The 25065-nt window shown below is 39.3% G+C and overlaps 2 protein-coding genes across 2 annotated transcripts in view; both read left to right on the forward strand.

Moving 5' to 3' along the window:
- Positions 1-1802, forward strand: part of rbm7 (RNA binding motif protein 7) — a 5999-nt gene extending 4197 nt beyond the window's left edge. The window contains exons 4-5 of the mRNA XM_020600292.1: positions 1093-1186; positions 1404-1802. Coding sequence (XP_020455948.1) covers positions 1093-1186; positions 1404-1802 — 493 coding nt within the window. The remainder of the gene's footprint in view (positions 1-1092; positions 1187-1403) is intronic.
- A 3343-nt stretch (positions 1803-5145) lies between these two features.
- barx2 (BARX homeobox 2) lies at positions 5146-15270 on the forward strand. Its single transcript, XM_020600390.1, has 4 exons — positions 5146-5544; positions 10712-11027; positions 12879-12963; positions 14912-15270. The coding sequence occupies exons 1-4, from the start codon at positions 5358-5360 to the stop codon at positions 15197-15199; spliced, it is 876 nt and encodes a 291-aa protein (XP_020456046.1). The 5' UTR covers positions 5146-5357; the 3' UTR covers positions 15200-15270.
- Positions 15271-25065: the final 9795 nt, after the last annotated feature.

Below are 25065 nucleotides of genomic sequence, written 5' to 3' on the forward strand. Positions count from 1 at the left end.
CAGAAATCACTTTGCTTTACAAGGCCGTCCTTATTGCCACAAAGTAAACAGAAGACTAAATAATGTCTAGATGAACATTTCCTTAAGATAAAGATCACTTTCCAGGGCTTGTTTAAGTTTCCACCAAATTTTCCAAAGCAGATGTGCCAGCTGTTGTTCACCTGATTTAAACAGCATAAGGCATCAAAGTGAGAAGTTCTGAATAATGGCAAACAGGCAGACATGTGCATTAAACAGCACAACGAAGGTGCAAGTGCATTATGTGGCATGGCCAATTCCACCAGTACTGTTGATTTGCCACTGCTGACCTGGGGACAGTGGAGTGAGCAGTCAGCTGGGTCTTAGTAACTGACTGCAAGAAGCTTCACTGCAGAAAAAGAGTCAGAAACTTCATTTATGAACAGGTCAGTTAGTGCAGCATTAGTTGCAGCTAAATCCATGAAGGTAAACCCTGCATCTGCCAGACTTGGCGTCTTGTTCATCACGTATTCCATTTCAAATCTTGGCATTACACACCTAACCATAGTGGAAAAAAAAAGCAAGATACATCAGACGTGGTAGCTATTTTGAGCCGTTTCCTTACTGATGTGAATGTATAGATGAATTATGTGCTGTTATTTTATATTGTTAGACTGGGTACTAATTGGTTGTTTACAGCATGTTTGGCAGAAGGCTCAGTATCCTGTGCTTGAAATACTGTGAAATATTTGCCTGTGTTATAGATGACACATAATCAAAACAATATAAAACCAGATAAATATAAGCCTGCCATCTTTCAGTAAGACAACAATGTGTATTTAACTAGTGCTTTTACTTGCTTTAACTATTTGTGAAAGTTTGCCCTAGGTGAATATGTGTATGAACTTGAATATGAGCCTAAAAATGTTAAAACGTATGGCCTGTCCATAGAAAAAAAAGAAAGAGGTGAAAGAAAGCTAAAGTACAAATTAAAATATGACCTAAAGAATATTTAAATAATTAAAAAACACTGAGGTCAAAAGGAATTTTGATATATGTGGGGTCAATATATAGAAAGTTCACCTGACGTGTTGAGAAGAACATATTTGACATTGCCTTGTGTCACTATTCCAGGAACCCAATCCAGTTGAGTCCTCCAACATATACTCCTCCCCCCCAAACGCAGAGGTCCTTTACATCTCCGGACAGTCTACAGAAGCATGTCATGGTGACCTTTTATTTTATTTATTTATTTTTTTGAATAGCAACATGACACTGCTTGCATATTATAATTGTGACAGATTTTTATGGTCTTCATTTAAGGTTTGTCTGTTCCTCAGTGACAAATTAAGAAATGGGCACAATTTCACAGGAATAGCAGCAAGTTGTTTTTCCTCAGTGAGCCATATAAATTACAAGTTGTTTTATGTCTCCTTCATCTGTAGATGAACAACATGATGTGGAAGCTCCACACGCAGCAGCTTGAGCAGTTGAATGGCAGCATCTCCAAGCCCCCACAGAGGCAGTCCCCTGCAGCTGGAGATTCAGGCAGAGGAGGCTCAAGGCAACACAATGACAGCCCCTATCGCCACCATCCATTCCAAGTGAACAGCGGCGGCAGAAACCAGCGTTACGCAGATGAAGCAGGTTCTGGCCGTTATCAGCAACACAACCGCGACAGCTATCACCACCAGAACAACAAGAGCGGCAGCCCGGCACCTCACACCAAGGGGGGGCAGCCGATAGATGGCGACGGTACTGATAAGACGCTAAGGATTTCTGTAAGGACTTCAGTTCTTCACAAATTTGTGGACACTACTAAAGAGGATCATCAGTTATGTTGACAAATTCACATGTATACTCAGGTTGTTTGTACAAGGTCCTGCCAGTTTGAATATGTAAGTTTATGCCTTAGAGCCTTTTTTATTTACTTTTTAGGGATTTTTAAATTTGTACACTTCCTCACAAATGTTGCAGATATTTTCAGGGGAATAATTGTTATTAGAGCAAGGACAAAAAAAAAACAGACAACTGGTGACTGATTCTTGAAGATAAGGGAAAAAAGGTATATTTAAAAAAAGATTTTGATTATTGGCCAGTTTTTATGTTATGTAAATAGAATTTATATGGTGCTTCCAGAATTTTTAATTCTTCAGGTAGGCAGTTTTGCAGAAAAAAAAAGCGCTTTTCAGCGGAAAATCCACCAGCACCACTTTTACCATGATAGGGACACCATCCTTTCTTATTGCTGGAACAGATGACCTTGTGCTTTCTAAAATTGGGCTTTATCATATGATCTTTTTTATATTGTGACTCTGTAAGACAAATTGTTTTAAAATTGGCATTTTCATTCTTATAAAGCTCCTTTCATTTGATTGTTGCACTCTTTCATCCAGCCACAACACAAACGCATGTTACATGCTGCAGTGCACGCACACGTGACCTTATCGGTAACGAATATGGTTGTGAAGTAATCTACAGGTGGCGCCACACACACCCTGTGAATGAATCAAGTAAGGTGTTATATATAACAGCTACATTTGACCTTTCTGCTTAGGATGCTTAATGCCAGACTTTCCTTTGTTGTTCATCACATCTGAACGTTGAACATTGATATCTTTAAACGTCACATGTTTTGGTGAATTTAGAGATGTAAAGGAAGCAGGTTATTATCTCATCCCCGAATTAGCAGCTCTTTGATCCTTAACATCTCATATTGCGCTCAGCCTTTCAGAGTTGATGCCCCAGTAAGCGTCTCTGTTGGGGCTTGCTTACAACAGAGTGACGATCAAATCCCTTAATGTCCGTGCTGAGGTCATAATAAACTCTTCCCAAAGTGCTTATTGCGCTAACAGCGGCTCCTGCCATCGACGGCTATGCCCCCCGCACTAAATCTCCCAGTGTCCAAAAGTGGAGGTGCATTTGCACCCTTTGCACTATAAGCTCTGTCCTACAATCGGCCTCGTGTCAGATTGCATCCTGTTGCTCCCAAATCGCTCTAATAGAGAGTATCCTGTGCTCTCTGTCAGTCCTAGGAAGGCCCTTCTTACAGCTTCTGGATGTGGCATAGCTCTTTTAATTGGTTGATCTGCCTGGCGTCTCCAGCCCTGAAGCGGCCGGATTAGGGAGGCCGCTCAGCAGCGGCTGCTGTGTGGACTTGTGTAGAAGCGTGTCTCCTGAACTGATCCACTTCCAAACACCCACAGAGACCCACAGGGTGACAAGATGCCTGAGGCCATGACTGCCCGTTCTTGGCACCGCTTCAGGTTGGTGGGTTCATTTGATACATAGGCCATATTTTTCACCCCGTCTTAATTTACAAAACAGGTGAACATGTATTGCAATCACTTGGAAATGATCCCATGTATTGTCGGGCTTGCTGAAAATCATAAATGCAGTTAAACTGTTTTGCTTTTTTTTTCCTCAATGAAACTAGAAAATGACGCTGGTTCAGAAAAGTTTGGGTTTCAAGTGCTTTCAAATTAAAAGTTGCACCCGTTTTGCCCCCAGTGTTCCACAGACTGCTCCACAGCAGTTGTTCTCATTCCCCACCTACTTTTTTTTTGATCAAGCCATTAAATCTCTGACAAGAAGCCCAGCTTTCCCGTGCGCAGCTCTCACATTTCCTCTTCCATATCCTCCACACTTTGAACACGAAAGGAACAAGCCGTCAGCGAGTTAAATGTATTTCCACTTCTTGTGATGATAATCTTTCCCCCTTAGGATACCGACGTTTCTGATTGTAACGTTTGAAACTCTACCTGTACCGACTTTCCTCACAGAAGCGATTTGTTGTTAATTTTAGTTAAATGGCAACATGTAAATTGATATACCAGACAGGTTTTTTATTACTTACAGTTTGTCAAAGGAAATACCTTATCAAAACTGCAGTATGACAAATGGCTCACAAAAAAAGTAATAAATAAATAAAGACAGCAAATATTACTAATATAGTTGCTATAGGCTGTAAACATTCTTGATTGACAGATTTTCAGCCAACAAAATAACAGGCACAAAATGTCTTTGTCAATGAAGAAGCAGGAGAGATTAAATTAGTTGTTACAATAAATCTGACCGTAGGATTGTGTTTCACCAAAATCAGAACTTGGAAAATGATTTAGAATGCTCCTGCTGTTATTTGGCGCCCATTCCATTTGTTGATCAATAATACAATTTTTTTTTTTGGTGGGGGGGGGGTCGGGTCAGTAAAGTCAAAGACTTTACCATCGTGAGTTTTAAACGGCTGGAGTCTTGGAATATATTTGGTTACTTTGGCTGATTTTATAATAGGTCCGAGTTTAGCTTTATATACCACGTAAAAATAGGTAATGTTTGGTATAATGTTCTACAGCACATCCTCATCTTTGACCTGAAAATGATTTGTGCACTTTGACATACAACAGCAAAATGCGTGATCTTCGTCTCCTGATTGACCGCAGTTCTGGCTATATCTTGATATGAATAGCCTGGAGCTGCGGTGTTTTTATTGGATAAAAAGTTTAATTTGAACATTGGCCCAAATGGGTACTCAATACCAAACTTAGGTGCTGGCACAAGATACAACTCCTTTATATTTAAGTGGTTAACAAATAAGAAAGAAAGAAAGAAAGAAAGGATTATCCAGTCCCTTCTTCGCCCGTACTGCACCAGCTATGGCACTTAAAGTTCAAATATCGCAAATATCGAATGCTGTGTATTGTAAACTGTCTAAAGCAAACTTAAAATATGTCATAAGGTGAAAAGAAAATCGAAAGCTAAATTAATAAACTGATTGAGGTAAAAATAAAGTGAGTCAAACTTCAATAAATACCACAGAGGTGTTTTGATTAGGTCTATCTGAAACACAATACGCTTAAAATAGATGAAAATAGACAATGTATATTGATTATATTGTATTTTTCTCAAAATGTGACCTGACGACTTTTTGAGTCAAACTTTTCGAGTAGCCAAAGTCTGCAACTAAAATCTAAAAGAAACCCTATGGAGGGATTTCTTTTGGTAGGGGTGGGGGTGGCTTCTGTGTGCACAGTGCACGGGTGTATTTGTAAGAGAGAGAGAAGGGGGGGCAGAGAGAGAGAGAGAGAGAGAGAGAGAGAGAGAGAGAGAGAGAGAGAGAGATGTGTTCAGGGATGGTTTATATAGCAGAGGGTGTGAGCACAGATCGTAGCCAGTTCATTAGAGCAGCAGCGCCCTGAGCAGCTCAAGTTGAAAGCGACTGAACTTCACCACGACACTTCAGGGAAAAGCTAAACTATATTTTTAAAGACAAACAATGAGTTATTGAAACGCATAAGCTCAAGTTGGCGCTTTTTCCTCACGCCTAAACCTGCATAAGCTTAGTTATCGGTAAATAGGTACATTGTGCAGCGAAGATTGCGCACGGCGCACAGGGACAGATCATGCACTGTCAAGCCGAGTTGAGGCTCTCCTCCCCCGGGCAGCTGAAGGCTGCTAGGCGGCGCTACAAGACTTTCATGATTGACGAGATCCTCTCCAAGGAGACTTGTGATTATTTTGAGAAACTTTCTCTCTACACGGTGTGTCCTTCACTCATTGTTCGGCCGAAGCCCCTTCATTCGTGTTCGGGTAAGAGCACTTTTCAAAAACTTTTTTAAAAAGCACTAATTAAGAAAGAAACATCAGTTAAAAATAACTCGAATGCGATTAAATTGCGGTTGCACCGTGATAATCTGGGATTTTTACTTATGGAAATTGTGACACCTGTTATTACTTCTGTTTTAATTTGAAATGTGATTTACACTGCAAAACGTTTTGCATCCTATAAGAGGGGTCATGACACCGGACTCGGGATGTGTTGTCTGTTATTATTTAGTGATCACTATTCCCCTGCACACACGCTGTGAAAATGAAAATATTATCCCACTATTTGTCGCAACTACAGAGCATCCTTTGCATAATTTATCCTGCTATAGTAGTTTAGAATTTGCCACAATTAATTTATGCCCCCTTCCCCCTAAAGTTGCAACCTAGCGACTTCACCCCTCTTCACTACTTTACAATATAAATCACAGCAGGTAAGTGTTTGGTGGTGAACAGCAAAGACAGGCAGTCACCGAAGGTCAGTGATGCTTAAGGGCTTCTGCTGAACGCAAGACGGTATACGACTGTATTGACAAGCCGCTGAAGTTATCTGCCTAATGGTCAATGAAGAGGCAATAAGACAGATAAGAAAGATAAAGTCTAACCTCACCCTACAAGCCCGTGGTTACCGAGCTGTAACCTTTAGTGTATTTCATCTCATTTGCTTTGATTAATACGCATGTTATGCTAAGCCAAAGCCTAATGAGTTTTGCTGCTGCTGGACATTTGCAGAGAGTAGATTTAGGCTCTATCTTGTTAGTGCGCCAGCACCACAGAAACCCAGAACAAGGTATACCATATGGAGTTAAATTGGATTTAACTCCATATGGTATACCTTATGGAGACATATGGATTTTTCCGGTGTTATTCAGTAGTAGCACCTTATAACACACTTATAAAATATAATAATCGTGCACCCTGATATATTTTCTGATACTGGAGAAATCCAGAAGGAAAATCAGTATGTTTCGAAGTTGATAGTTGTGATGCCATGGACTTTCATTTTAAAACCTTTGCTATTTCATGTACCTGTACTATTGCTTTTTTCCTCCTTTACATTTTAGCAAGGTGTTTGAAATATTTGTATCTTTGTGTGATAGATAGATATTACAGTCTATGATTAAATCAACCTTCTCAAGCCAGTATTATGCTTAAAGGGGAGACTTAAATTGCCAAAAATACTATGAGAACGCTAATTTGTTATGATGTATGTTATAATGCCAAAACAGAATGTCTTCCCTGTTATTCTAGATACATTCAAACAACGTCAGTGCTACATAGTACATAGTAACCATTAGAATAATTGCTCCAAAGTCTGAAATAATAGCCACTGCAATTTGATGATGACAGCGGTGGGCGGATAAAAATAAAGGAAGCAATTCCCTCATCCCTCTGATATGGATTGGTGTATGCTAGAGGGCACTATGACTGAGCTTTGGCACTTTTCTATTCAGATGGATAGAGTAACCTGCCCTGCATATCAGAACGCTGTGCCCACCACTTATTTGTAGCTGCGGGGGTGTGAGACACCATATATTTGCCAGCATCAATGGCTTTTAGTGCTCGATATAGAAGCTGGCAAGCTGACAGATCTGGAGCCAAAGAGAGGTGGCTGGCCGTTTCATGCTCCCTTAATACTGAAAGTTGACCTCTTTATTTAGCAAAGGAAGGGGTGCTATATCCTCCTGCTGCCAGTGGAGGCCGCAGTAAGACAGTAATGCTAAAAATTTGACCTGAAGGATTTAATAGCAAATTCATTGTTGGATTGGTACTGTTTCCCTAGTATGCCACTCATAAATATCAACTTTCTGGATACACCCTGAGAGATCGTTTTGTGAATCAAGCTCTGTCCTGGTCGTTCAGTCCATTTTTATTTATGTGTGATGAACCACAGATCTTCATTTTGTATAGTAAAAGTGGCTTGTGGAGTTGACTCTGTCAGTTACAGCAGGATCAGAGGCAACAGCAGTGAACAATGTAATAGCAGGTTACAATATTTCATTTGGAGTCCCATCTCTCCACAGGAGCCAGGGCAGGGCTTTTAGTGGTGTTTTCTGGAAGAGGTGAGAAAGATTAAGATCAACTGTGTTCTAATCTCACCTGACAGCATGATGAAAAAAAAAAAGTAGGAGTGTGTGATGCCTGAGGGTTGCTGCTTACTGGTTTGTTACTGCCCGAGGGCTTACAGAAAAAAAATCCAAGTGATCAGAAAGGTTTTCATCCCATCTTACGCCTTAATCCGCTGCAGACAATAAAGTCTCCCATTAAGTATAATGCTGGTTTGAGAAGGTTGATTACGCCCATGTTAACACACACACAGGCAAGTATGCACACACATCTTCTATCTTTAGTCAAGGATAATGTTTGACAACCTGTCATCTCCTCATCATCTCTGCACAACCGCTGCCATAAGATTTTACTATCTTGACAAAGGCGCTGTAATAAATCAGTTCTAAAAGTAGTTTATGCTAGAGGGTGATTTCAGGATCAGATTTCACATTAAATAGTTAACAGTTATGTTTAATGTAACGCCTTTAGCGAGCCGTGCAACTTCAGGTGGAGATGTTTGTCACTACGCCTGGGAAAATACTGATTTATAATCAAAAGATTAGATTATAACACCTTCCTTTTACCATTTGTTGAAAACCAGTATTATTGTTCCAATCTCTCGTGTGCTGAAGTTTAATGATTCTAATTAAAGCAATGAGCTGAGAGATAAAGAAGCTCCTGTGGCCTGCTCGCCCTTCCCACCCCAACAGTGTTTGATTTGCACTCAAAGGGCAAAGCTTAAAACACAAAAACCCGTTTAACTGAGCAGCTTTGTAGCTGTCAGCAGAGAGTTTATGCCCAAACCATGGCTAAAGTTCATGTACATTTGCCATAGCTATGGCATGAATCATCTATTTCAGCTTCATATTCAGAAAAAAAGAAAGAAGTAGATGCCATGAGAGGGAGGAGGTAGGCGGAGGAAACAATTTACCATCAAAAAGCTGCTGCATTTACACATTTTGTTGTGTAGTTGTAAAAATTAACTCTCTATGCAATTATTTCAAATATCAAAATGTTCACTGATTAAGAATTCAAAACTACATGATCAATAGAACACATACAGTACAAGGATTGCTTAACAAATGTCTCTTCTTGATCTATTTTTAGCAGGTATGTTTTCTGTAATGCTTACCATAAGCACTTGTGCCAGTCCTTACATTTCAACTGTGATTATCAAGAGTATCAGTGTGCCTTTGCACTATAGGGCTGAGTTGTGTTCATGCAGCTACTCAAACAGTTTATTTGTAGACATTGACAGGACCACGGCACTTGTCAACAGCATGTCAAGAGAAACAGCTTTGCTGTCAGTGGAAAGTCACCACAAGGGCTGACATTTCCCTCTGCTCTCTCACACGTTCTTTCTGTCTCTCCTACTCCCTCCGAGGCCGGAGACAGCGTCAAGCTCTTTGTTGACAAGAGATTTCCTGACAGTTGAGAAGACAAACTGAGACATTTTTCTCCGTCAGAATGACAACTGACACTTTCCTTGCACTTTTATGCCATTCCATGAGTCATCCTTCAACAAGTGTTCATGTGAAACGCCTCCCATAAAGGAATACAAACACTAAATTAGATAATTCATTGATATCAAAACATCTAACATCATGACAGATCTGATTTAGAGAGAGAAAAACTGGCATCAATATACATCTATATAGGTGTAGATGGATAGCAAGCGCACACAACCAGAGGTCTTCTTGTCTAGACTTGTTGCAACTGCAGTAATCTAACACTGGCAGATTGGTGATGACCTCAGCACCTTACTATGATGTCATGATAAGTCCAAGACAGCACCTAGTGTGTATGTGTGTGTGCATACTGTACCTGTACTATATGCATACTTGCATGCAGTGCTTGTGCCTAGTGGTTTACCTACATCTAATTGTGAGTTTTATGTATATTTGTACACAGTTTGTATAATGATGTCTTACTATACAATAAATAGACTCAAAGTACTAAAAGTAGACATGTTCCACCATCTTTTTGGTTGTGCTTCCTTCTCTTATTCTTCTTATTTGGGTTAAACCCCACATTTTCTCACTGGGCTTAAGGAGAATACTGTTAGAACTGCTGAAAGTAACAAAAACTAGTAATAATAGTATTAAAAATCAAGATGAAGGTCTTATTTTATGCCTTCTGTGGGCAGTGATGTATATGTTTCTGTGTATATGTTCGTTCATGTCTTTATGTTGTCTGTTGCGGTCAGTGGGGAGATTAAGGAGACAGCACACAACCAAAAACACATATGCTGTGTGTGTTGTGTGTGAAGACCTCCTATTTCCTCTGCTCCCTCTATACCTTTCTCCTGTACTGCTGTAATCCCCCATGTGTCTTCTGTGCTGCTCCTTATCAGCCCATGTATTAGTCCGTGCGCTGCTCAGTGTGCTTGTACATTTTGGTTTAGGGATTGGTTTTAATGTTTGAAACTGGAAGGATTTTTCTAGTAGATATTATATTCACATCCTTTTGGCCAACCTCTTGGTCTCCTTCCCTTCAATCTCGGCTCCAGACAAGTGTTACTTTTTATTGATTCTGGCGTCTTGCTGCTCCTGTCTGCTCTGATAAAGACTAGACGTTTGTGTATGTGTGTGTGTGTGTGTTGGTATATGACTCCACGCATGTGCAAAAGCGAGAGGGATCCTCAGAAGACAGGAAAAAAGTTTATTAGCTGAACAGTGTTTGCTTTAGTTATTCAGATTTTATTACAGCCCATTCCATGTCTGAGTGTGTGTGTGTGTGTGCATCATGCTGACAGTGTGCGCTCATGGTTTTGTGTTAGGAAGTCGGCTCTGCAAAATAATCACTCATTTGAAGGGTTCAGAGGAGCAGTGTAAAACACGGCCTGCGTCATCGGGATCACAGCCCTCTACATGGAGGAGGTCAAAAGCAAAACACTTTTCACAGCAAACACAAGGCAATTAAAAATGAACCTGTCTAAGCAGTCACAGGTGGTCGATAATGGTACAAACACAGAGCTTGTTAGAGCTCACTAAAAACTTACAGTGATTCAAAAGGATATCTGATTTTTATCCTTTTTCTGCACTGAACGTTAATGCATTTCTGTATGTTTCTGTCATCTGACGCACTGTCTCTGCTGTTCCAGGCTCCTCGTCACTACGTGCCTATCCGCTTCTCTCAGTGATCACCCAGCAGCCTCCCAACCTGCCCTCCCACCTCTCCGAGCCGTCATCTCCAGGCCGAGTCCCCTCACACCTGCCCTTGCTCTCACCGCAGCATCCGCTAGGCTCAGAGCCCTTGCCCAGCCAGACGCCCCTCAGCATCAGCAGCGAGTCAGATACAGAGCGCAGTACACCTCGGCTGAAGAAGCCACGTCGCAGTCGTACCATCTTCACCGAGCTGCAGCTGATGGGCCTGGAGAAAAAGTTCCAGAAGCAAAAGTACTTGTCCACACCTGACAGGTCAGTTTGACAGAGAAACTCTCATCTCATGGGACAGATTTTTGTAGACGGGATTAGGTAAACTAGAGTTGTAGTTTACACACGCTGTTAAATACACAAATCACCAAAACACTCATGCGATGAGATGTGAAACAACACACAACTAAGTGTATGGGCACATTAAAACAATAAATCATGACTCTGCTAACTTGATAGCTACCTAAAACAATTTTGTGACTATGTTACATAAAAGACAGCAAACCAGTGACTCATACCAGTCATTAAATTTCACCTTGATGCGAGTGTCACTCAACTGTGACCTGCATGCCAGGAGTGCAATTTGAAAGTACAGTATGTCCTGTATGTCACACATAATCATAAAGGCACAGCTGTAATTATTAAGCCGTGGTTAACCTAATGTCATATTTTTTGATTTATCCTGTGGGGAGTGTCACATGTAATGTGAATTTGCTTAAGCCAGAACATTATCTCATCATTCCAGTTCAGACAGGATAAACCTTTTAACCCTGAGCTCTCTAACAGCAGAAAGCCCCAGCAAAGAAACACCGCCTTATTCAAGAAAACAGGGAGAGCGGCCAATGCAAGCAGACTGAAATGTATTACACTGATTTACTGCTAATCATTTCACACATGTGCAGGTGTAAAGTACATTTTTGTTCTCGACAATAAGATGAAGTAATCTCCAAGTGAATATATGTGCTTTTATATATGTGACCCATTCTGTGGGTTATTTTTGGGACCTGACATATTAAGGATAGACTGTATTTTCCATTTGTATTCTATGTCTCATGCACTGAAAAAAAGGACTCACCGGGTCTTTGGATTTACACAAATTATGCTAGTATATGCAACGCAATTCACTCATATTTCCTCTGTTAACATAATTCAAACAAGTTAATCCCTAAAGAAAATTATGTTGGTTTTACACATTATCATTGTGTGGGACCGATGTACACGTTACAATTAAGTAAATCCAACAAATCTTTTTTTTTCAGTGTGTTTATATTTGGCCTGCATGCTACTTTTCCGGTACAAGCCAGACCCATTATTGGGTATTGACCCATAAATATTGTAAAAACCTTTCCTTGATGCTTCAAACTGTCTGTAAACCACTGCCTTAAATAAAGATTGGCTGCTTGTATGCTCTACCCCGTTACTCATACAGTATGTATAGTAGATATAAAGAGTAAATCAGTGTTATCTGTGCAATATATTCATGCATTTAGATGTGCAAATAGCTACAGTTTCAAATAAATATCTCAAGTATCATATCTTCTTTGTGATGTATCTCCTTACCACATTTAATCTTTAGCATATTTGAAAATAAACCAAATTTATTTGTCATTCTATTTACATATAATCTGTGGGGAAAACTCCCACCATGCATTGTTAAATATATCACGCCTTGGCTTGCCTGAAGCTGTTGGAAAGGTGCCATACCTCATCTTAAAGCAGAAGCCCAGAGGCAGAGCACAATTTGTTGATCCAAACCAACCACCCACATGGATGGCTGTGCCAAAATACTGTGTCCTGTCAAAATATCTGATTCCAACACTGTTTAGAAAAATTAATTAAATACGCAGCTGATGGAAAATCATCAGTGGAGAAAATCCCCTTTTAAAATCAACACATCAAAGGTGTGGCATGCTCTGCACTTTGGTTTGTTATGAGCTAAAGATAACTTTATTTTTCTCTCCCATTTCATGGCTTGGAACCTCTGCTGTCTTGAACTGACGCTATACACGGGGGCGAAAGGAATCAAAACCAAAAGTATCTCTGTAAAAGACTTGGAATTATTTATATCATACATGAGGTTTTAATTGTTTATCTATTGTGGTTTTGGTTTTACAGGTTAGACCTGGCACAGTCGCTTGGTCTCACACAGCTTCAGGTGAAGACATGGTACCAAAACAGGCGTATGAAGTGGAAGAAAATGGTAAGAAATACGTACTAGTGCCTAGCCTGTCTGAGAATGAGATTTTTTTCATAAACACAAACATAAAGTCTGTTTGTACAAGTCTTCCATGTCAGATCTAAGTGCACATACTTGTCATATATTGCTGGTTTCAGCCTGATGAAGACATTTTCTTGTGGGCCAACCCATAAGTGAGCATCGCCCTGGTTCCCCTGACAGAAAGCCACTGGGATTTTTCTATAGGCTTTTGGATTATTGCAGAAAATAAGCTTTGTGACAAACCACAGTTTATGACACTTTCAAGTTTTGTTCAGCAAGATAATATTCACAAGTGAACACCACTTTTATAATTTTGGAAGCCCAAATACAATAGCCAAAAATGAAAAGCTATTGTTAGGCTAAAAACAGACAGCCTCCGTAGTCTCATTTAGCCACTTGTTAGCAACCACCTTTTTAAGATGTAAAAAAGGAAAAAAAAATCACAAATGGGGTATTTAATGAGTTATTTTATTTCATAGAACAAAACATGTTGGCCTTGTGTTCATCACAGACCTTATTTCAGGCAGAGTGCAAAAATGCTGACTCAGCTTTGGGTTTTAGCGCTCACTGCTACAGCACGCTGTTATCCACACTACTGACATTGCTATATACAGTAGGCCACCTTTTCCGCTTCGTCATATTCACAAAAATGTTACCTGTTAGGTATTTTTAGTCAGATAGAAATTGGATAGATACTTTATGTATTAGAAATGTTTAGTGGAGATAGGATGTCTAGTTAGACTGTTAAATGCTTAGTCATGCTTATGAGTTTCTACAGGGTACATCTGGTCAAGGATAACTAGAGAGAAGAGTTGATGACCGTCAGCAGACAGGATGTTTAATATTATTATTATTATGACGTGTATAACTGTAGCCTTAGCCATAATATGTTCTTATGTTTAAGACATGACATGTACTAGAGGTCGTGTGAGAATGTTTTTAGCTACACACCACTTAATCAACAGACACACACACATTGATTTGCTTCATGTTTTGACTACTGCTATGGCCAGCTACAAAGCTGGTAAGAGAGACGTCTTGGTTGACGTTTCTATGTAGTATGGGGCTAGCCCAACCTATAATGTACAGGCCTGTTGTGGCTCGGGGTCTTTCATTTTTCATCTGCCTGCGTGCAGGTTGGAGGTGCAAGATGCCTGAGCGTGTAATGTTAATTTTTGCCTGTGTTCATGGAATAAATCAGCACTGTTTTGTAGTTACTTGGACTGTCTCGTCTCTCAGAGTCAGTATGGTAAAAAGTACCGGGTACAACATACCTAATAAAGACAATCGCCACCCGCAAAACTTAAAGTCCTGTTGTCAGAAATCAGCAACCTGACAGAAAACAAGTTTAGCAGTGTCAGTAGTGATGTTAAAGGGCCCAAAATAATTTTAAATATTAATATTACAGCTGGAAATGACATTATCACTGCAGCCCTGTACTGCAGCAGAAAAATGGTTTCACATTCAGTTAGTTTTTTTTTTTTGAGGTATATAGGAATACAGCGTGTTTACTCTCCCTTAACCTCTAGAGTCCCTGCGTCCTCATATAGAATAAATAAAACTTCTATCAAATGCAAGTATATTTCTAAAAAATTAATTAATGAATTTATTGCAATATAGTTAGTTTTCACTGTAATAGCAAGAGAAGTGAATGGGAAGTATCAATATGGCAGGCAGAGAGGGTGTGGAGAGACTAAGTGCAGTGTGAGGTGTGACCACTGACAACAGTGAGAGCAAACGCTTGTGTAAAAAGGTCAACGACCCAGAGAACAAGAAAAGACCTGAAATCACTAAAGATAAATGAGATCACAAGGGGCAACCAACAGCAATATGTCTTCCCTTAATTACTATAATAGCAAGCGTTACCTTTGACTACTGCTGCCATTTATTACCACAGGACTCCACTAAGATTATCTCTGTGTTATTGTAGGTGCTCAAAGGAGGTCACGAGGCCCCGACTAAGCCCAAGGGAAGACCCAAGAAGAACTCTATTCCTACCACAGAGGAAATAGAGGCTGAAGAGCGAAGAATGAAGATGGAGGAAGAGGAGAGGATGAGGAGAGTGGCTGAGGAAGCACTGCTGGCTCACAGAGGAGAGGCATCTCAGCGTGAACCTCAAGATCTCAGCTCAGAAACTCACAATCCAGCTGGTGCAATGGAGGAATCTGAGCGAGAGCTGCCACTCCTAGTGCAGTCAGAGACTCACGCAGCCAGCTAAGCAAGAACAAAGCAATGAAAGACTAATGCCAACCTGAAAACAAGTGTATGCCTCAGGATCACTGTAAAAAAAAAAAAAAAAAGAATAAATAAAACTGCGTGGTGCTTAGAGCCATTTGGTTTAGGAATTTGACTGGAAACATGATAACTGCAACCAGTCTACTACCTAATGTAGCCTTTACGTTTTTGTGTACTGGAAAAACTTTGGCCTTTGGTCTGTAGTATGAGTGTAAATCTGTCAAATCCAAACAGGTCAGTCCCGCCTTAATCGTGATCATTATCCATTATCAGACAAAGCTGCCTCACATAGTGCATGTGCCAAATTATCAAACTTTGCCTTACTGTATGTCTATGTATTTTAAATAACTCTTCCCTGCCAAAAACTACAATATGAAATGGCTCCAGTGCCTTGTCTATCTCAGAGGAAAGCCTTTTAAAGTGTTGATTTTAAAAAAACTATCAAATGCAAGTATATTTTTACAGTGATTTTTGATTACAAGTGCCATTTTTGGAGACAATTTACAGTTGAGTTCTTCTTCACAGCTTGCATTTTTTTGCAGTCTAAAAATCAACATTTCTGCCAAGTCATACACTGTATCATACTGTGTAAATATGTATAAAGTATAAAATATGTGGCCTTTTGGATATATACTATGTAAAACAGTATCTTTTAATGCTGTTTGAATTGGATTAAAATAGTTTGTATGTATAATGACACAGTTGTCCATGATCTTTTCTTATTCCTTTTTCAATGGTAGTCAGGCTGACTTTGCTTTCTGCCATGGGGCTACTAAGACTCTTAAGCTGTCAGAGGTTCTCCGAGAGAATAAATCATAACCTGTGCTAAGATGCACACAGGCAAATGCTGAACATTTAAAATCTCAAAGGGGCTTTCAGCCTGCAGGCTTTGCATGAGCACCACAGTCAGTATGTTAGACCTGCCTTAACATAAACAGTCTTCAAAAGCCTGTCACCAGTTTCTATATACATTTCACACCCCTATTTCTTTTCAAACATTTATGATTTGTTGTTTCATATGAAGCATGCAGTATTTTCCGGATGTAAATCATGCTTGTTTTTCAGTGCTTGTTTGCAGGGTTTTTTTTTTTAGGTTTGTTTAAAATAATTTTTACTACATACAAATGTGCATGTATGGTTTTAAATACGTGTAATAAAATATCTTTCATTTACATTCCGCTTTTTATTATTATGGTGCAACTGCTTTGGGTTTCAACTGAAACACTTGACTTAAAAAAAATCCCTGGATTAGATTTTTAAAAACACTATGTCAAACGAATTATGCTGTTATCTATTAATGAATTTATTTATTGCAAGCATATTCTACTTTGCACAAAACTGTTTTTGCCTGTTTGGTTTGGCCTGTATAATGATGAGAGTTCAACAGCAAACCACAGTTGACTGAAGGATTTTATTATACCACTCTCCTACGGTGTGCGTGTGTAAATCAAACAGTTGCAGTAGCTTTGGCAGGTTAAAATTCAGGAAAATCCATTACTGAGGATGGTTTTCAAGATCTACAAACCATAATCAAGGTTTGCCATAAATCACATTCAAGAGAACAAAGCATTTAAGTGCTTCATAATGTGACATTTATCACCATTATCTGTACTGCAAACAGGACGGCCTGCAGTGCGCCTAAAGGGCTCCTTTTTGACCCTGAGTAAGTGAGGACCAGCCTAAAGTGTATTTTAATGCCTGATACCGGACATGGATTAATTCTAAACCAAAGAGAGCAGGTTATCATTGTCTGATGCGTACTGTGCTTTAACGCCCTGTGTAAACACTTTAAGTCTGCTTCGTGTGTGTATTTAACAGAAGAAGCCTCTACACTTCTTTTTGAAAAAATGGTTGAACAGTTTCAGTAAACAAATAAATTAAACATGGTTTAACTAAAAAAGTCAAGATTGTCAAAAGTGGCTGATTCCAGCTCTTTTCTACATAATAATGGTAGTTTTTTAAAAATTAATTAATGAATTTATTGCAATATAAAGATCAAGTATGGAAAACAGAACAGAGGATATTAGCTCGTCTTGTCTTTTTATTTAAAGCATTCTATCTGATTTTCCTGTGGAGAACATACTAACTGAAGAAGCAGCTTTATCAATTATTTTTCAAAATAATTTCTGATCAGTTGATTTTTTTTATTGTGGTTTCAGTATAATTAGCAGGATAATTATTATTTCAGTACAAAACGTGTACACGTGAATGTTGCCTGTATTTAAATGTATATGTCAGGAATAATACAAATGGTCATGCTTTATTAGAATTGTCAGGAATAAATAAATAAATATTTTAGAAAGACTTTGGAGCAGGTAACGTGTGCCAGTGTTAATTGCAGGGAATTAGCGTAAACATTTTCCTACAAAATATCCTTGTGAAAACAAAGGCTCTGGCTGGCAGGCAGGGAGGAAAGTCTGCAAGGAACTGCAATTTGCTAGTCTCCACAGGCTGGTGAGCATGCAGGCTAATTGTTGTGAGGCGAGGTAAGGACGACTTCCAGAAACAGCCCTGAGCTCTGTGGTGACACACTGGCAGCCTAATAGGAGAACCTGTTATTTTCTCACAGGTCCAAGTTCAGTTGTGGGTCACAGGAGTGGAGTGGTGTCAAACCTAGCCAGCTTATTTCCCCCCCACCCACTAAGACATCCATCAGGCACCTTCACCTGTCAGCTTAGTATATGCTCAGGTAATTAGCAGGGGCTGATGTGAGAGGGGGAGTGGGCACAACTCACAGTGTTTCACCCTCATCTGTATTATGACAGAGGAAGTTATCTCTAAATGTTGAGTGCATGAGCAGCAACACGGCTTACCTAAGTCAATAAAGGCGGATGCCTTCTATGACATGCACAAAGCTCTGCATTGTTTTGTGTAACAGTGGAAGAGAAGCACTCATCATATGCAATGGCACGAGGATCGCCTCCTCCTAATAATGCATGTGTGAGACGTGGCTGACTGTAAGTTACTGATATGATTCATCGGTTGAATAAAATTTGTGTTAAAGTGTTTTTTGTTAATGGAATATTTGAATTTGCCACAAATTATTTCAAAAATACAAATTAAACTGACATTAGCTTTCATAATGTAGTGTGTAATTGTGTTAAGGCTCTGTTTTCAAACTCCTGTTACCAGCATTTGTGGTCGATTTATAATTGGATTTGCAATTTCTACACAAACATGGTAACAAAACAATTAAAACGTGGCCAAAACAGACTGCGCTGAGTGAGCGCAAGCTGCTTTTAAATACTAACTAGTTAATAATTCAGCAATAAAATGACACTGCTTTAAAACAGTGGAATGAACTGCATGTCGATGTCATGTGAAGACCTTGTAATACGATGAACGTGGATGGCACACTGTATAGTCTGCATCTGGTGTCTTACAGTACATGTGGCTTGAATTGTACAGTATCTGTACAGTAGCTCCTAATTGCAGTGGATTAATGATAATAAATCTGGTTAAGACTATGTTAGCTCAAGCATTGTATGTCTGCTGAGCTGACAATCTAGAGTAGCTTGATCAAACCGCATTCCTCTCATCACTTTGTGCCTGCACATCTTATTATTAACTCCATGGGGTTTGTCACTCTTAGCTTCATCAACAGAATATTGTGCTTTTTAAAAATAATTTCTGGTCTCTTTGTGTTAGCTTTACTATTATAACAGCTTATAGTTTGACTGAGTTGGCACAAAAAGTATTGATGGGATAATGCAAAGACATTTATAACTTATATTTCTGGAACAAAACTGTTGTGCAAACATCGGGCACCACCTATTGCCCACTAGAGGTCACTAAAACAGATCACATTTTGTGAAAATGAATGGACCCTAGATATAGGGAAATCAACAAGTCTTTTTAATTTTGTCATTCACTCCTGTTCTGTCATAGTCAACAGAATGGAATGTTAGTAAGACAATTAAACAACACAACATAAAAAACAATCCACTAAACTCCCAGTAAATGATTTATTTAGAACAACATGTCAGTGCAATGCCCTTTGTCAGCTGTGATAGTGAATGGATGTTTTTGTCTTACAAAAAGCATCAGTAATTTACATCCACAAGTGCAAAACAACTCAAGGAAGCATTCATATGTTGCCGGGACCTTGTGAATCAGAGTTTCTTTAAATCACTTCTGTCATTTACAGAGTAATCATCCCATAACTCAGATGCTTTAGCACTAAATCATTTCTCAGGCAATCTCCTGTTGATGTACTGTGGGATCTTTCAGCCTAATGTATTTAGTGTGTTAATTACAGCGCTGCCCGCCTCCCTGTCTTCTCTCAATAGCTCATGCTCTGGTCAACATGTCTGGGAGATGACAACACTGCCTCCCACCTCCACAGTCTCAAGGTCATAAATCAAGTGAGCATGTGTGTGTGTGTCTCCATGCATGATTTTGCTGCAGCGATATTGAAAGGCTTGTTATAGAAGTCATGATCACTGACTCAGGGGTGTATATTCACCTGCAGGGGAGATAGGTGGTAATAGACCTGTCAGCTGAGCTTTACCCAAGAGCTACTGTACCATGTGCTGCTATTTCCAAATTGCTGTTGTGTCCCTGAAAACACTACAAACCACCACGCAGATCCATGCTAATGACCTAAGCTTTACACTGATAACAAATATGTGGATTTAGGGGTCCATACCAGTGTGTTTTAGCTCCTTAATCACAGACACTTCACATTTTGGGCAATCATTTTCAATTACATGCTGCACAGTTTGATAATGAGCAGATTCTATACTCAAAAGTTCCACACACTAATGATTTGGACCTTTTAAACAAGCTCTTCATTCAACATATGGAGCTTGCTCTAATGACCAACAGATGAACCTTTAACTACTTAAAATGTATTGTTACGTCAAAAACTAACACCCATGCACACAGAGTTATACATTTGTAGCTCACAGTTCTGGGCACTCACTACAAAAATAATAAAAGTACAGACTCCTGAAAATTGCTTGTGACATAATCCATCACAATGGCGCTCAAGTATACAACATTTTTTAGCAGTAAGCAATAAGGTGCATTATCTTTGTATGGAAATGCAGCTTAAGTGCAGATGGATTTGAAAAGTCTCATAGCTAATGTTCACTGGAATGAATTACACTCAACCACGTCTCTTTAATTACTGCTTAAAGTTTTTCACATTCTGTGGAAATAGATGGAAGTCAGCGCCAGCCGGGGGAAACATGCAGAAAACATACATATAAAATTCTAAAACAACACATTAAAGATGCTAAAACATTTGTATTTTTCTTTATTGACTTCCTCCATCTTGTTTTTTTAAGTTCATTATATTGACTTTTTTGCCGATCGACAGAAGTTTTGAGAAACAGAGATCTGGATGGGACACCCCTGCTTTGGAAGTGAACATTTTCTTCCAAACTGGTCATCGTATGTGTTCATTAGATCTTGCAGGGATAGTTATTATTTCAATTTAGTCAAACTCATGTCCTAAAAGCAATGCATTTAATAAGACTTTCCAGGGCATTTACTGTCAGATAGTGGTACTGTTTTGTCATCATACAGCCACTCAGTGCATTTGCTCTGTTGTTGTTGTTGCTCTCCAGATATCAACACAACATATTATATGAAAAGTTAAAACAAAAGTCTCAGGTTTAGAAACAAATGTATCAGGATGATAACCAGGGTTTTTTTTTTATGTTAGAATAGCGCAAAATTAAAACCAGAGATCAAAATATTGTGCACATGATTTTCAATTTTGGCACATGGAACTGGTATGAGTGGAGCTTTCCTGTGCACACCACAGCTTTGAGAAAATATTTGATCTACAATAAAACATAAAAAAAAAACCCCAGCAACAACTGGAGAGAAAAATCCAAAATGAGATGAGGGCTATGTGGGTGGTGGGTGCTGTCTGAGTTTCTCACTGCGATTGTAACTCATTCTTATGCACAGCTGAGTACAGGGGAGACATCCATACAAAATCCAGCAAAGCCTGCTGTTCTTTTTTTTTTTTTTGCTATGGCCCAGGCTCTGAGGCTGGCCTTTGAGAGATGTACTCTTGTTTGCCGTTATAGACAAGGAATTTTATGCTGCTGCTGCTCGCTTTGCTTTGCAGTCACAAATCAAACCTTTCAGAAACAGAGAATGCTGGCAGCAAATCGATAGCTGAAAGATATATCTGCAAGTGTTTTGCTTCCCAAACTTCCCTGGTGAGGGAAACAGCTGAAAGTTGTAATAGCCCTATCTCATATTCACTAAGTCTGTTTAAACCTTAATGTATAATATTTTATACTCAGCAGTTTCTACACAAGCCATAAAGCTGCACCTGAGTAAATTATTTCACCAACTTTAACAGTTTTGTATATTTTTTACATAGGATTCATTTTTACATATATAATTTCTTTACTTTTGTTTTTACTTTGTTCCATTCCTCTTTCACACTGCTCTTCCTCTCTCCTGTAGACTTTAACTTCTTTTTCTTTTCACAGTAAAGAGCAGCGCCTAATGCACTTAATTTAAGCTACATGAAAAAGTGAGCTCAGTAGGCTTGTAATTCACCTTTTACACTGAGGCTTGAATTCATAAAGTGAGCAGATCTAAAAGCCAGGGAGATGTCACAGGGAGTCGGGGAAAAAGTGTAACAGTGCCGGCTGTGTAATGTGGGATCAACTGCGTGGCAGAATGGCTGAGCAATTACGTATTTGTTGAAAGCCCATTTCACAGCGTAAATTTGAAGTGACCTAAGGAAATATTGTATGTGTGTGTGTGCGTTCCTTTCTGGATTTTTGTGAGCATGTATTGTAGTGAGTGTCTGGCCTTTCCCCAGATGCTTTCTCGTTTGTACTCATATCCTAGCACTTTTTTTTCAGCTGATGTTTTCTCTCTCTGAGAGAACAATGAAAACTTCCTCCTTGTCAAAATTTCTTTAAATACAACTTCTTTTTGACACAAATCCAGGCCAGGATGCTTTCCTGTGATGACAGAATTGACTTTCTTTTTCACCACTTGTGGAAATGTGTGTGTATAAAAGGATTTAATGTCACACAGATTGTGTTGTGTTGGGCCGGCATACAGGTAATGAGATCAGGTGGGCAATCTGTCCTCTCCGTGTATTTCCACTTAGGGGGGGAAAAAACGAGAGAAAAACAGAGGATGGGTATTTGTGATTGGCAAGACGTGAGGAGCTTCTATTTTCCCAACATTTTTAACTTCTCTTCTGTCAACTGCTCTGACAGCACAGCACGTCAGCGATCCTGTGAAGGGGCTCTGCGCTTTTCTGCCTCGGTTGATGTCAGGGAGCAGCCAGGGGTCAGCCGTCAGCTCGAGAGGTGGAGTTACTGTAACGGAGTCAGAGGTGGAGCTGGTAAACTGGCATGCTTCACAAGTTACTAAAGCCGGTATGCAGTTTTATGAATGAAATAAACAGGATGTTCCTTCAATTGTATTGTAAGATTTTAATTATTAGTCATTTTGGACCAAGTGTTACTGTCAATGCAGTCAGATGTGCTGAAAGAGTTGTGCCTATGGCCAAGGCACGTGCATGCTGCTACATGTGAAGCAGATGCATGTGACTCATCTGTGGTTATTCACAAGAAAATATACCACATATTACACATGATCGTCTTAAATAACATGTGTGAATTACAAATCATAGACAGAGGTTGACATGAATAGTTTTTGTGGTGAAATTAAGTAAAATTACACTTAATATGTCTCTTAAGCAGAGTAATTCAAAATGTTCCACAGTGTATGCATGGGTAAAACCAGTAGCAGGTGAGAAAGAAATTGGTAAAATAACAATAAAGTTCTAATAATTATGTTAACATACACTTTAGTACAAGGTGTACTTAAATGCAAGCCAAAAGACAGCTCAAATCATAATAGCTGTTTTTATTTCAGTAATATGAGAGTGTTATGTATGTTGCATATATGTTGCACTTTTAATCCGTTCTGTGCTGCAGACAAAACCTTCTTTGCATTTAGGCATATATGTTGCACTTTTAATCTGTTCTGTGCTGCAGACAAAACCTTCTTTATATGTGACACACGGTCAAGTGAGTCAGTTCCTTTTGACTTGCTGTCATGTGGCATCAGAAACCACAGCTCCATGAAGAGCAAGGCCTACCAGCCTGCCAAAGGTTCATCCCTCTCCACCTGTTGTGGTACTGGTTGCTATAAACATTTGAGCAATTTGAATTGAGTATGCTATACAGTAATGTTTTCTTCAAGATGTTATCTGCCTGCTTCTGGCACTGTGCCATGCACTCAGGGTGTAAACGCAGGTTGAAACACATAGAAAATTAGTCACTCGTGCACATACAAACACACATTTACAAGTTAAAAAGACAGAATAGAAAGTAGAGGAAAAGAAAATGAGGAGGGGAGTGCATTAAGAATGAAAAGGTGGTATCTTGGCTCTGACAAGATGAGCTCTGTTTGCCCTGCGGATTGACTGCACAAACGAACATTGCTGGCTGATGAAGCAAAAGGAAAAGGCTCTGAGCCATTTATGAATATAGATAATTTCATAAGCACTTAAAGGTGATGAAACACAAGGGCATGGCAGATGGAAGAGAGATAATGTATGTTTTATGTCGCAGAATGTGATTGTGTGTTAACTGACAAAAAGACAGACACACTTTATCACAGTGTCAGCAGGTGTCAAAAGGAAAGTAAAGTAAAAGAAATACATTCTTTGACAATCCACAACAATACTGTTATTATTACTGATTTTAGCTTGTTGTTGAGTCTTTCTGCTTTAACCATTTTCACTGTTGCAGCTCTCTTCACATGCTTACAGACTGACTCAGCAGTGTTGCATTGACTTGTAATTCAGTCCTTTCTCAATACTTTTCGTTCTTCTTGTTTTGGTCCATTTAATCCGTCATTTAATACTGCTGCTTATCTGAGCATGCACTGAGCTGAAGGCAAGGAAACACCCTGGACACAAAACTATGTCACAGGTCCACGACTGGTCATATATGGGCAGACCCCTTTACACTGCTTTTACTTTAAAATGAGTCAACTTTAAACATGAGGATGTCAGGAGCATTTTAGCACATTAGCAAGATTAGCAATATACAGTAACAGCTGATAAAACCTGCTAGCTGCATGTCATTTCAGACCAATGGCTTGATAAAATTCTCTGAGATACTAACCTGCAGCCATTACTGACATAAACTGCACTATGTACTGTAGAAGACTGACCGTCCTCCTCTAAGAAACAATAGGTTGTTTGTGCCAAAAGCTTATTAAGACCAACAGAAACATGTTATTGCTAGGTGACCTCTAGCGGCCGATTATGATACAAGCAAAGGAGGAAGTTAGGTGATGTAATGGACACTATGTAGATATTAAATTCTAATAGTGTTTAGGGAAAAATAATCAGTTATATAAAAAAACATATTAGACCATTCCTTATGAGACAGTTAAAGCAGAGCTAAAACATAGAAATATTAAAGGTCAAACCTCAAGCCAGCTCAAATGAAGATGATCAAAGCGTTATCATTAACCCCTCACATCTGTTAAATTGCTTGATGGGGATCACTACAAATGCAGGAACAAAATGCATTAGGCAATGATGATGTTTTTCTTTCCTGTGGTGTGGGTGGTAATGATTCAATTTCCATGATAAATAGGGACTAGGTGCTTCCTGATTAGTGACCAAACTGCATGGTAAAAAAAAAGGGCGAAGAAGAAATGATGAAAATGGCTTTACTATTAGGTTTGGGAGTGATGAAGCAAAGGAACAACCAGGCCTGTCAATCACCAAATGAAAGAACAAGAGGAGAGGAAGGCTGCACTATTTTTCTTCCACCAATAACAAAGGTTCAGAAGGGATTTTCCTTGCAGTTGAGGGGTTTATTTGAATTGGATCTG

Source organism: Monopterus albus, unplaced genomic scaffold, assembly GCF_001952655.1.
Source record: "Monopterus albus unplaced genomic scaffold, M_albus_1.0 scaffold46.1, whole genome shotgun sequence".
Taxonomy (NCBI): domain Eukaryota; kingdom Metazoa; phylum Chordata; class Actinopteri; order Synbranchiformes; family Synbranchidae; genus Monopterus; species Monopterus albus.